Source organism: Anabrus simplex, chromosome 10, assembly GCF_040414725.1.
Source record: "Anabrus simplex isolate iqAnaSimp1 chromosome 10, ASM4041472v1, whole genome shotgun sequence".
NCBI lineage: Eukaryota > Metazoa > Arthropoda > Insecta > Orthoptera > Tettigoniidae > Anabrus > Anabrus simplex.
This window is the reverse complement of record NC_090274.1, coordinates 30,634,285-30,648,799: the sequence shown is the minus strand read 5'-3', so window position 1 is coordinate 30,648,799 and position 14,515 is coordinate 30,634,285. Positions and strand designations below refer to the sequence as shown.

General features: G+C 39.4%; 1 protein-coding gene across 1 annotated transcript in view; it reads left to right on the top strand.

Annotated features, from left to right (window-relative positions):
- LOC136881913 (copine-8) overlaps positions 1 to 14,515 on the top strand; it is a 57,626-nt gene that overhangs the window by 11,961 nt on the left and 31,150 nt on the right. The window contains exons 2-5 of the mRNA XM_067154358.2: positions 1,097 to 1,196; positions 4,384 to 4,525; positions 12,640 to 12,765; positions 13,163 to 13,317. Of these exons, the coding sequence (XP_067010459.1) occupies positions 1,129 to 1,196; positions 4,384 to 4,525; positions 12,640 to 12,765; positions 13,163 to 13,317 (491 nt within the window). The 5' untranslated portion in view covers positions 1,097 to 1,128. The remainder of the gene's footprint in view (positions 1 to 1,096; positions 1,197 to 4,383; positions 4,526 to 12,639; positions 12,766 to 13,162; positions 13,318 to 14,515) is intronic.

Genomic DNA, 14,515 nt, shown 5'->3' with positions numbered 1-14,515 from the left:
TGTCTTTAATATTGGCTTAACGATATTGAAACAGGTGAGGTGGTACCTCAGACAAGAAGGTTGGGGAACAATGCCGTAGAACAATAAATCTTCATAGTCTATCAGAGTGCTGTGTAATTTTTGATACACTTTTCATTCTTAAATTATTTCACTTATTAATTTACAGCTCATAACTCCTAGGAAAAAGTAAGATACATGTTCAGGACAGGCCCACTAATTGACACAGAACTATGTAAATCAATGGTAGTGTCAGCATCTGGATCCCAAGGTAGCAGATTCAAACCCAGCAGAGATAATTGTATTTTTGAAGGGCAGAAAAAACCCCATTCAACTCTCCCTGCCGTATGATGTTGGCATGTAAAAGATCTCTAGCAACACATTTGGTGTTTACTTGACAAAATTCATTAAAACTCAGTCATAGATGCCAGAAAGAATCTGGTTTACTCTAAGCCTAGAGTAAAACGGAACGTTGAAATTGACAAGCAGACAGCCAGATGGCATCAAATTAAAATGTCTCCACATGGTAGCTGTAAGCGATTTCTTCTCTTCTAAAATTGTACAAATACTCTACAATTTCTCTTTTATTGTGATCCTTTTGTTTTCTTTATGGACGGGAATATAGAATACTTCCACAGTATCACCTGCATGCCATAAGAGGCACATAGAAAATTAACCCCACGAGCTCTGAGAATAGGTGTGTGTATTGGTGTTGTGAGTCCACTAGCTGAGTCTGGTATTGGCTCCACTTACTTGTACCAGCGTTCTTACTTTCAACTTGCTATCCGACCTACCCTAGTGAACACTTTTTTTCTTTTGACCTTGACAATATTAACTTTATGGGGCCTAATGAGGCTTTCATCTTCACACTTTGATGGCCCTTCCCTGTCTGTTGTTGGTACCTCCATTTGCCAAAGGGTTGGATCTGTTCCTTTTTTTCTTTTTGATTATAGTTTAATAGGGATGGCTTCTTAATGTACTTTCCCTTAAAACAGTGAACAGCCACCACTACCACCACATCCCCCCCTCCCACCATGTTTGTAATGTAGAAAATGGTTGTATCGTTAATTAAGTATTGTATCTGCTTGTCATGTTTCAGGTTTTGTAGCCAGTGGTGTTACATAGATTAGAATGGCCCGATTTGTACCAGGTTCTGCCTCACAGCCATCGTCAGAAGTGGAACTAACTATATCATGCAGGTAATTTCATGCTTAGACAGCCTTTACAAGGTGGATTATGGCTGTGCATAAACTGTGCCACATATTGAATTAAAAAAAAAAGAAAATCATTCATCACAGAGCAAAAGATAAAACTACATTGTGCACTTCTCACTTGTGCTGCCAACAGACTAATTAACATAGATATTGTAATAAAATTGAAATATAGTGGACACAAAAAGGACAAGGGCAATCTCCATACACTGACATCTTCAATGGATTGGCTTTCTCCTTACCAGTCCCAGTTCTTCTACTCCTGTTTATTCTCGGTCACCGTTGAGCTCGTTCCTGCATTCCAGCTTCATCTGGACAGCAGGCATCAACACTCACTGAGGGGTCATCTTGGTAGTTGAAAATTGTGACTGGCTAGTCACGTATTATTGTATTAAACACATGGCCTGTGAAAACCAAGCAGAGTGGCCATGTGTGTAAGCGCATTATGGCTGTGGAGCAAAGTTTTACATTGGGGAGAGTGGGTTCTAGCTTCACCATCAGCTGTCCTGAGAACTGTTTCCTGTGGTTTCCAGTTTTCACTTACAGGCAAATGCTGGGACATTTCCTGTTAATAAGCCACAGCCAGTTCCTTCCAGCTCCTTAGAGTTTCATTCACCATCATTCATTTCATCTTCCTTAGCTCCTCAACTGAGGTTGGTGTCAGAAAGGACATCTGGCTGTAAAGGCATGCTATATAATTTCATCTCACCTCATCATCATCATCATCATCATCATCATCATCATCATCATCATTTGCTGTTTCCAGCTTCCCGGGTCGGGTTGTGAATCAAGGACCTCCATCGCTGCCTCTCTCTCCACCACTTTTCTCCTTTTTTAAGTACATCTTTTGGTTTTCCTCCCCTCTTCTCTATGCACTCCCACACTGAATCTGTCCACCTGTTTCGGGGTCTTCCTTGTGGTCTCTTTCCTGTTAACTTCTCTGAAAAAGCTTTTTTTTGGCACTCTCTTTTCTCCCATTCTCGTCATATGCTGATACCACATTAGCTTTGTTGTTTCTATCCTGTCTTGAAGTTTCAAGATTCCTGTCCTTTTCCTTCTCTCTTCATTTCTAATTCTATCCTTTCTGGTCCTGCCCTCGATACCTCTTAGTAATTTCATCTCCACTGCCTGTATTCTACTCTTCTCTCGTTTTGTTGTAGTCCACGATCCAGCTCATCTTGCCTCATCCCTGACCCCATGTCAGGAAACTGGAATAAGGCCTGTGAAAAAAAACTGCACATTCGAGTTGAAGGATTGTTGAGATTATTTAACACTAAGCATAAGTATGAAATAAAAGTGTCTGACAGAAGACATAATTCATTTTTTTGAAATGCTCCTGATGTAAGAAAAATATACTTTATTAATGTAAACATTATTAACCCCTTGGCTTACCTTACCGTCGAATCGATGGGGTGCGCTATCATGGACTCAACTTAGGTAGTCGCTGAATCGACGGGGCAATGCAGTGCCCTGTGTTATCGACAAAACAGTGAAGTAATTTATTATTAATTCAACAGATGGCATTAAAATGCTTCTTTATATTTCAAGGAAGTCTCTTATCGCTGTATTTACATCATCTTTCAGTGAATAACCACTGTATTTGTCATGATTGTTCAGTTAGTAAAGATGAGCGCCCGCAAAGTTATAACGAGCGGGAGGTTGTGGATATTTTACTAGATAGTGATTGTGATGAAGATTATGATTTATCTGAAAGTTCTTCTAGTGAATGTAGTGATGTAGACACCTTATCTGTGCTTAGGGAAGTTAATGATAAGAGTGATGAAGCAGACGTAAATATTGCAGCCACAAATGTCCCCGCGCACAGTAACAAAAAACCAGAAAGTGGAAATCTATGTGTCCATTACAAGATATTCCTACAAAAGTGCAATTTATGGCATTTCTTGGGGTAAGTCCTATTTTTCAAAACATTGAACTTACGGCTAAAAAAATTCTAGATCAATTTCTTGGTGGTGACTTTTGGAAAAGCATGTGTGATGAGACAAACAGATATGCGTTACTAGGCGAGTTTATTTCCTACAGTATATTTTTTTGCTGTAATGTAGCAAATTTCAATGAAATAGTTATTTGTATTGCGTTGGCCTTTGGAGATTAAGGCGGCTGCTGCCCGGCTCATGACCTGAAGGTGACGGGATAACAGCAACTGCATTTTGGTTCTTTTTTTGGTGCTACTACTCGTAGCAGTCCCTGATTGTCTTTACAACGCATGGTTAACGCCATTCCAAGATTCCTTGTATTTCTAAACTATTGTCGGTGCCAAGGGTCGAACCCAGGTTGCCTTAACAAGATGGTAGAATTCTAGACAGGAACTGCAGTGCGGTTCTGTTTAATTCTGAGTATTTATGACCCATTTTAACATTATTTGAGCAAATAGTTGCAGAGATATTAATATTTAAATACACCCATGTATGAACCTCATTTGCATCAGAATTTAAATGGTAAATTGAAGGTTCAGAGCACATGTTTATATAGTAAGCAAAGGTGTTAAAAGTTTTATTGCAGCCAATGGCCATATACATAAAGTGATTAGTAACACAATGAACTATACAGATGTACAGATACATGTGCACATGTTTAGTCTGTGCTCAGTTCAGTCAGAGAAAACTTCAATTTCTTGCATCTAAGAACATGGTATCTGTCGCACTGCCGATGACACCACATACATATACATTGTAAATCCAGTACATGATACTTCTTGATTTGGCAAACCTTGTGATGAAATCCATGTACGGCACAATGAGTTATTGAGTGTCTCAGTTTGTATCTACTATTTGTCCACTCTGTCGTTGTTAAAGCATCAGTGCTGTGTTCTTATTCATAATGAAGCCATGCATTAGGGAAGGTAGAATCTTTGGTTTTGTGGATTATTAACTTTAAAAAGAGAATAGAAAAAGAGGCTCATCTTATTTATGAAGAAGCTTAGTGAAGTAGAGCTATCATTAGCAACGATCCACCTGTGGCAACAGGTTGGACTTACTAGATGTTTGACAGTTGTTATTAGCAACCACAGAAATATAAAATTTCCATTGTAGCCATGTTGTGTCAGACTTCTGTTGGTTTACAGTTACTTCCAAGAAGTAATTTCTTTCTGTCATATGAATGTTGAATTCACAAGTTTTATGATTGATGAGCCTTAAATACTGTACTTATATTGCAGGAATCTCTTGGATACAGATGTGTTCTCAAAGTCGGATCCAATGTGCGTGACATACCTGAAGACTTACGAGATTCCCGACTGGCTGGAGATCAGTCGGACGGAGATGATCAGCAACACACTCAATCCGGACTTTGTCAAGAAGGTACATGTTATTCTTGTTCTGATATTTTCTCTCATGTGATAGGGAAAAAGGTTATGTTGGCACATAATTGTATTTCATCTTGCAAAACTGACATTCTGCCTTCTAGAGAAAATACGGGTACCTCTTTTTTCTTAATGCACATTGAATCAAGGATGAATGTGACGAGTTTCTGTCTTCCTGTGTGAGTGTTTTTTTTAATTGACCCTGTTCTTATATACACAAACTGGCAAAAAAAGTGGCTCACTTACATTTTTTAATGTTATATTTATGTAAAACCTTGTTTTTTAATTGATTATTCAACACATTCCAATTATGGAAAAGTAAGGGAAGCTTGTCTCTGTTGGTACAGTCATGTAATGAGAAGGCAGGTCTACTCGATTGTAAAAACAGCTCTACAATTAGACCTGGGTGGGATACGACCATGTGGAAGATCATTAAAGCAGTGGATCAGTAACATCCAGGCCAACATGAATGATGGCTTAAAAACGGAAGAGGTCGGCAACAGACTGAAATGGAGGAGATATAGCAAAAACCTATACGACAGGCTAAATACTAAGAAAGAGAGAGTGAGACCTCATTACACTGACTACTATCTGTGTCTTACGAGAAGTCGCGGCAGCTTGTAGGTACGGCACGAGTAACGGATACTACGCTAAGCTACAAATGTTATACAAAATTAAATAGAAGGAAGGATCCACCTTTCAGTACTCCGTTGTTAAGTTGAGCCATATAGAAGTTACAACCTGTGACCGGTTTCAACACATATGAAGTGTCATCATCAGACAATTAGCAAAGCAGTGCAAAAATTAAGTCATAAAAATCTAAAAACAACTAACACAATGATCACAGGCAAAAAATTAACACTATTTCATGCCAAAGCAATACCAGTTGATGTTCATAACACAAAGATCACAGTCAAAAGAGTAAAACCACCACCATTATTTCGTGCCGAAACAAATCCAGTTGAAGTTCATAAGTAGGTCTAGTACAACCCTGTTGCATTTACAAGTATGAAGATGTTGTATTTGAGATCAATAACGAGTTAAAGGACTAGTTCTAATATGAAAACTTGAAGAATAACTCGTTATGAAATTAAACTTGTGATGTGCCTATCGGCACGAAATAGTGGTGTTCTTTTTACTCTTTTGACTGTGATCTTTGTGTTATGAACATCAACTGGAATTGCTTCGGCACGAAATAGTGTTAACTTTTTTGCCTGTGATCATTCTTAGTTAGTTTTTAGATCTTTATGACTTAATTTTTGCACTGCTTTGCTAATTGGCTGATGATGACACTTCATATGTGTTGAAACCGGTCACAGGTTGCAACTTCTATATGGTTCAACTTAACAACGGAGTATTGAAAGGTGGATCCTTCCTTCTATTTAATTTTGTATATTTCTCTATTCAATACAGAACAATCTTAAAATTTTTTAAACTTTAAACTACAAATGTTAGTCGTGATAAACATTGCAAGCTCTTTGGAAGAGACGTGTGTTCATTATTAAACTGTTCATTATGGAGTACTTACAGTAAATGTGTAACTAAAGCACAATTGCACTACCACTTTGAAACTTCACAGCAGCATCTTAGTAACAAGAATCACGGCAGATGGAACAGATGTTTATTGGCAGGCCTTGAGAGTTGAGATTAACGCATGCTTACCCTCGGCACCCTTTACCCCGCATGCACGTGACTTCTAGTCCACATTTCTCATCATCAGAGTTTTTTTTTTTTTTTTTTTTGGGGTAACATTTCATGAATTTTTTAAAAGTTGCTTCCCCTCCACCGAATTGTACTGTTTCACTGAATAGAATTAAAGGGATGCTGATTTATCTTAATTCACAATCTTGCAACTGAATGTTGTCTTGCTGTCACCAATCACTTTAACCCAATGGACTCTCATTTAAACACCCCTGTGTGTCACATGGACTCAGATTTAAATCCCAGTGGAGGAGCTGTTTATGCAGCACAACAGAAAATAGTTTATAAAAAGAGAACTATACAAGATATTAACCTGAAATTTTGTCAGTAGGTGAATGAATACATGTACTCACCTAAAATGATGTTTTTGTGTGATAGATTTCAAAGCAATCAGGGAGATATAGTGGAATTTCTCACTTCTTGCACCGCCACATTGTTTCACTTTTTTTCCTTCTGCTTTGAGCTCGCAAAACATTGCTTAGAGGGATTGTTCCTTTTTGCAGTAGTAGGGATGTGCATGGGAAAATGAGCCCAGTTTCTAGCTTGTAGCCTAAGAGGGGTTGCACAAGGTGAGGGTCGCCCCCTGACCCTGTAATCAGGCAGCTGCATGGTCGCAAGTAACTGTCGCTATAGCCACATGGAAGACTGTGCAGTAGTTTCCTGTGCTCCAGCTGTGAGAAAGTACAGTACACTATAAAGGAATTGGAAAGAAAAATGTCTTGACTGTTCGCCTCATGATGGGAAAAAGGGCAGTGGCCTGGTCTTGTAAATCTACTCCCTTAATCCCATCTTGGTACTCAAGGGCCAGTTTTTTTTTTACTTCTTCCCGTGGCCCTTGTCCACGCTTTCTCTTGAGTTTTCCCGTTGATGAAATATTGTCTGTTGTGTTTTTTGAAGAAAGGAAAAGAACATCTTTGTTATCCTTCCACTTGAGGCATAAAATGTTGTTGGAGACCACATTTGATATTCACCTCTTTGTAGTACTTTAGATGAAATATCAGGTGGCATGTTTCTTGTGTTGGCCCTTACAGTTCCTACAGTATTTGTTTTTCATTAACCCTTTTACAAAGGTCTGGAGACATGTACCAGTTGTCAAGGTACCTTTGTTGAACAAATGTTCACACATGCTAATAACAACATTAGTGCTCGCAGATAAGGAAGGGTCAATCATATCATTCCCGGTATATATACGATAGGTGTTGCAGTAGCCTGTATTTGCATTGCAAATTTTATATATCTTTATGCCAAATCTAGCTCTCTTACTGCGAATACATTGCACGTACAGCAGCCTACCATGAAATTTCAGGAGGAATTCGTCTAAGGCAATGTTTTCCAACAGTTCAAACAGCGAAGAAAATGTGTCCATGAAGTTCATAATTATAGGCCTAATTTTCCTCAGTTTGTCACTAGCATCGCCTAAAACGCAATCATTGGAGTGTAGGAAATGAAAAATGAGAAATTCTTCACTGCTAAAAAGATAGGAGTTTCAGTACACCTGTCTTTAGTCCAGTATAACTGGATATGCGGTTTCCAAACCTGGGATATCAGGATACTGTACACATATATTTCGTCCTCCGTTGTGTTAAACCATTTTTCGTCATCTTTTCGCCTTTTCCTGTTCTCATCTGTAAGTTGCTTCTGAGCATAATTATTTGTTTCTGTAGCAGTTACAGAATATAATGCGTCCATATAGTCTAAAACGACTCTGGAGCTGTGGCCGCATATTTATGAAATAAAAAGCAGAAACACCACTGTGTGCTGTAAAGGGGTGAATGACAGGATTATTATCTCCACTCACCCAAACCCAGTCATCCTGTTCGGCACGTTTTGGTCATGGTAGCCTGGTGCGAAGATTTTGCTGATCATCACTCTCTGAGTCACTAGTGATACATACATTTCCTGACTCATTTACACTATTTACACTCAACACTTCCTCACACAAATTGTCGTCTTCTAATTCCTGAAGATCTTCACTTACACTATTGTCGGAATCACTGTCTAAAACACTGGGAAACTTTGACCTACTCTCCACTCATCCTTCTAGTATATGAAAATCTTAACGCAAGAGCAATCTGTTACAAACTGGGTGGACTGCAGATGATGTCTGAGAATTGGCAGTGCGTGGGCCCAGCTCATCATCCGAGTTGTAGGCCATGTGCTTGCAAGTGTGCATGCCTCGTCATCAGTGTGTATTGGGTTAACCATGCTAGTTAATGCGTGTTTCCAGCCCTGGCAATGATGTCTGAGTCCATGTGCAGTGGCATGCTACCCACAAGTTCTTGTTTCCTGGGGAATGCGCATCCACTCCTCTGATAGTGCTGATCTCATTTCATTTATGGTATCAAAATTTCAAAGTCAGGCATTTTGTTCAAGCGTATCCCATAGGTGCTCAATGGGATTGAGGTCTGGGATCCATGCTAACCAATTTAGGGTTTTTATCCTGATGTTACAAAAGAATTCAGACACAATGAATTACATGGGAGTGGGCATTGTGCATCAGTCTGAAGTTTTTGCTAGCAAATGGAGCAAAGGGGGATTTCATACTTTAAAACCATCTCAGTGTATTCATGTGCATTCGTAGCACCTCTGTCAATGATGGCAAATTCTATTCACAGCTCCAAGCTGATACCATCTCAAACCATGATGGGACCACCTCCAAAAGGCATTCTCTCAGAGATATTGTAGGTTGAGTTATCATTCCCTAGTCCTTCTGTATACTCTCCCTCTCTACCGTCCAGTGACTGGAGACAAAATCACACCTCTTGTATCATGTGACCACTCGTCCACACACCAGTTCCGGTAATGACACGCAAATTATAATCACACTGCTCAATACTAGGCAGTAAGCTGCACACCATCGGACCCCCTGTATGGGGACGCAGACGAAGATTACATCCACAGCATCGCCTGTCTGTCGTAAGAGGCGACTAAAAGGGGCAATCAAGGGATGATTGTATTAGAACCATGAAACTACTTGTAATTAGTATCATCACACGGGGAACACCGTGGGTCGCTTTTACTTGCGAGTAGTACCACTATAGTAGGTACACAACAGGTTTGTGATTAGTAGCAGCAGAGAGTGGCTTCACTGTGGGTTTACAGTACCTGTGCGACGTACGATACTTGTGAGCAGTACCATAATGTGTGGAACACCGTAAGTCTACGCTACTTTTGATTAGTACTGCAAAATGACATATACCATGGTTCTACTTTACTAGCGATAAGTAGCATTATGAGGGGCCGTTGACCTGGATTTTGGACCCCTTTAGACATCAAGCATCATAATTTCAAGAATGTGCCTTAGAAGCAGTCCCTTGGTCAGCAATAGTATTATTTTAAGATGGTTTCTGGAAATGTAAGGCATTGCGGGTCGGATCACCTGATTGTCTTAAAATCATATTCATCCATGCATTCATCATCATCACGTTTTATATTCTGGTCATTGGATGATTTTGGACTTGGCATTACATTTTGTCTCATTTTATTCCATTAGGAGCTGATGACCTAGATATTAGGCCCCTGATTGGCTGGTCTTCTTGACCTCAAATTGGCATCCTCTTACAGCCCCAATTTTGCAGCAACGTTTCTTACTGTCTCAAGGTAGTTGTGGTAGCGATGATCTTATAAGACCTGAGGTATCAGGAACCTGCCATCACTGCAGTTCATAGATTGCATGAAAAGTGCAGCCTTGGCACTTTTTTTAATATTTTTTTTAAACTATCAAAATATAGTGATAGGTTTAACTATATGAACATACATAGTGATGAACATATTTTAAAAATCATTATTATAAAAGTTTAGGTGCAATTTTTGCAGTTTCAGAATGAAAAAATGTAGAATTTGTAACAATATTAATGTTAGATTTTGTCTTAAGTTTCTTTCTAATTATAAATATGATTCTAATGTGTATTTAATAATAAGTAACTATTAAAATACAAGGAGTTTCTGAAAATTTTTCACGAACCTACTACGCTGGCGTAGCAGGGGGGGGGGAGAGTTATACTCCGACATGGCGCGTCCCAGGTGGCGGGGGTCCTAACCGGCTTGCCGGTGGACTTGAGCAAAATAAAATAGCTCTCGCAGACCAAACACACATGCCCCAGCGGGTGGGGGACGCAGACGAAGAATACACCCACGGTATCCCCTGCCTGTCGTAAGAGGCGACTAAGGGATGATCGAATTAGAACCATGAGACTACTTGTAATTAGTACCACGATGCGGGGAATACTGTGGGTCGTCTTTACTTGCAAGTAGTACCACTATGTTAGGTACACAATAGGTTTGTGATTAATAGCGACAGAGTGTGAATCAGGGTGGGATTTACAGTACCTGTGATATTAGTAACACTATATGAGCGACACCATGGGTGAGTGACACCATGGGTCTGCCTTGCCTGTGATTAGTACCCATTATGTGAGGAACACCACGGGATAGTACGAGTCCCTGTGATTAGTACACATACGTAAGGAACACCATAGGTTTGCGTTGCCTGTAATGGCGTCGCAATGTAAGAAACGCCATAGGTCTGTGTTATATGTGCGCATTACATCACTGGTGAGTAGTACCATAAGGTGTGGAATATTGTGAGCCTACGCTACTTTTGATTAGTACCGCAACATGGCAGATACCATGGTTCTACTTTTCTAGTGATAAGTACCATTATGAGGGTTGGATGACCTGGATTCTGGACCCGTTTAGACTACAAGCATCGTCGATTCAGTATTGTGCTTTAGGAGCAGTCCCTTGGTCAGTAATACTATTGTTTAACACTAGTTCCTGGTAATGTGGTGGGGCATTGCTGGTCAGATCCACTGATTGTTTCAAATTCATATCCATCCATTCGTTCTTCATCACGTTTTGAATTCTGGTCAGTGGATGATTTTGAACTTTTAAATTGTTATTACATTTCGTCTCATTTCGTACCATTAGGGGCCGATGACTAGATGCTAGGCCCCTTTAAACAAGCATCATCACCATCTGAACATTTTTTTACGAAGTCGTTAAATTTTTTCATAAGCTCTAATGCTTAATTTACTTGTTTAAACAAACAATTTTACTTTACTTTGTCCTTATATACTATTATCTCCTTTAATCTGATAAGCATTTTGGCAATTTTGCTCAGTTATAATGTTTTCTGTTAACTGTGTAACACCAGTTACAATTCCTGTAATGCTCGTTACGTTCAGAATAGTAAAATAACAAGTAAAACAGTGATTGTCCTTTTTTTAAATTATATATTTAGTTTTTCTTGAGTTTCTTTGGTCTGCAATAAAATTTGCAAGTTTCTATTAGCTGTCATCTCACAGAGTTTGACTTTAACAATCTACCTCAGCAGGTGGGTTGCATTCATGTAACACCCCTTACAGTGTGTTTTTTCTACTGTTTAAAATACTGGGAAAAGTTTTATTTCAGGAAATAATAGCCCATAGTACACACAAAAGTAAGAGCTATCTTTTGCAGTTGATGAGATTTTGATCAATTGTTATTTCATTTTCCAAATTTGTCTTTTTAACTGTTCAATTGTAACACCCGTTACAATGGAATGCCTGAGTTGTAGACCTCGGATGGCCTGATCCGTATCATCTGTGATGGGTACAGAGTTCATGGAATCATCTCAGCACACTGGACCAATCCTACGATTTCAATAGATGTTAACTGATATTTTTCTTTATTGGTGTGGCATGGTGGAGTTGTAGATTTGAACCTTCTCTTCATGCACTTCTGTGGGTTCGTGTTCACTCTTTTCCATTCTGATGTTCGGATCAATAATGAAACCCATTAGTTTAACCCTCCTGAATAGTGATGATGATGATGATGATGATGATGATAGCTTTACGTTCCACTAACTACTGTTTCGGTTTTTGGAGACACTGAGGTGCTGGAATTTTGTCCCATAGGAGTTCTTTTCTCTGCCAGTAAATCTACCAACATGAGGCTGACGTATTTGAGCACCTTCAAATACCACCGGACTGAGCCAGAATTAAATCTGTGAAGTTGGGGTCAGAAGGCCAGTGCCTCAACTGTCTGAGCCACTCAGCCCAGCAGTAGCGATCATGTAAATACATGTACAGAAGATGACCTGTTCTCAAGTAAGCTGGGAGCCTCCACTTCCTCCTGAAAATTTCGATCGTGCAGAGCTGATGCTGTAATTAATCTTATTCTGCAGTGATGTGTGTTTCTTAGTTCTACTCTCATTTAGTAAATAATACTTTCACAGCTTAAATGAACTCTGCAGCCTTTTGTACAGATTGAAATGCTTACTTTTGGCTGGGAGGATTTAAGTCGGTGGTATAGCATTGAAATTCTGGCTTAGGAGTAAAGTTTTATTCATTTGGGTGATACGATCCACTCCATTCTTACGGAAGTGGTTGCTAATATTGTTATTGTTAATTTAGACATATTTTTGTACAGGTCCAGTTGAGTTACAAGTTTGAAGAGCAGCAGCTTCTGAAATTTGCTGTGTACGATGTTGACACTGCCAGTCCTTCCCTCCAGGAGCAGGACTTCCTCGGGTTCTGTGAATGCACCTTGGGACAGGTAAACCAACACGCTGATTCTGGTTTAGATAATAGAAACAGTCTGGATGTAGGAAACTCGGACTTTAAGAACCATAAGAAATCTTTAAAGCTGGGGTGTATGATACTATTGTGAGTATGGAAAAGAACAAACAAGTGAGGTTTTTTTAAATTTAAGAATTGAAAGTTCTTTATTGTTTGATCCATTATTTGAAAAGATTGAGTCAGTTTCCTTTCTGATAATTGTTTCTCTTTCATATCCCAAAATCCTTCTTTTTTCACCTCTTTTCTAGCCATGTTCAAAATAAATATCATTTGAAGTTTTTTTGAAAATTTTGAAAGTGTAACAGTTCTGTGAATCTTAAACTTGAATGTTTGTAAATAGTATCGTGGGCTTTATGTTGAATGATATGTTGCAGATAGTGTCCGCTGGCAAACTGACCATGCCTCTGCAAGGGATGACATACAACAAAGGAGAACTGATAGTAAGCGTGGAAGAGTTGGCGGCCTGTAGGGATGAGGTGACACTGCAGTTTTGTGGTCGAGGGTTGGACAGAAAGGACTGGTTTGGACAGTAAGACAGTGTATTCTTTTTTCTCCTCATAATTTAGTTATACAGCACAGATGGTTTCATGTAAGATTACAAAGTGGTTATTTGTATCGGAAAGTCTTCCTGTAAGAGGCCTGTTTAAACAATAATCTAACTGTGGAAATACCTTGCAAAATCAAAATCTTAGCAGTTTCTAGTAAGTGGCATTGTGTAGCAGACATTTCAAGCGATGCTGGGAAAGCGAGTTGTCATTTTACTGTGAACCTCGGCATACAGTTACATACCAACATAATTGGTCCGTTATTGGACATTATAAATTTTTCAGCGAACTCATTTCTGTTTCCCAATTATATTGGGATTATAAATTTACTCGTTCGGGACAAATATTTCAGGTTCCGTTTGGGAATTGATTTATGTAACATGCAGTTACGTCTCGAGCCATTAATCAAATGATTTTAAACAATTTTAAACTAGAAGCTGTGAACATGTTGCCACTTGTGGCCAATGTAAAGGCTCATGGAGGCTACTCGTATGTATTGGAACGCTGCTTCCAGTCGCGGACAGCTGGTCTACTACTCAACGTGCCTCTATGGTGCAATCAAAGAGATTTTGATCTGTTAGCAGAGTTTGAGATACAGTGCATTGTTAGACTTGAGTGAGGCTGGATGATTGTATCGATGAATTGTCCATCACCTAAACAGTTCTGACCAGATTGTTAGGGTGTTTTTGGACCAGTGGATGAGTGAAAGCTCACACACATGCAGCAACTGGGTTCAGAGCATCAGGAGGGGAGATATTCTGATGCTCTGACAATCCTGAGCATGTCTAATTCTTATGGTGTCTGTCTTCCAGGCATTTCCTGATCCTTGGCTGAAGGAAATTCAATCTCACGGCACCCATTATATGTCCTACCATCAAAACCCACCTACAATCATCTCCATTTACAGTGGGATCGTGTGCAACAAACCTAGACTGGTGAAAAAAAAAATGAAAATGGATTGCCTTTAATGACAAATCTAGGTTCTCTTTGTGCACTGATGATGGCCATGTTCATGTCTGGAGGCCTTGTGGTGAGTGCCTCAATCCTGACTTTACACCGCCCACTGTTTGTGTGCTGGTCTGGTGGGGGGGTTGTTGGCACCGTGTATAACAGCCGGTCACCCCTAGTAACGAGCAATTCAAGGGACATTGACAGACTTTAATATGTTGAGGACATCCTATG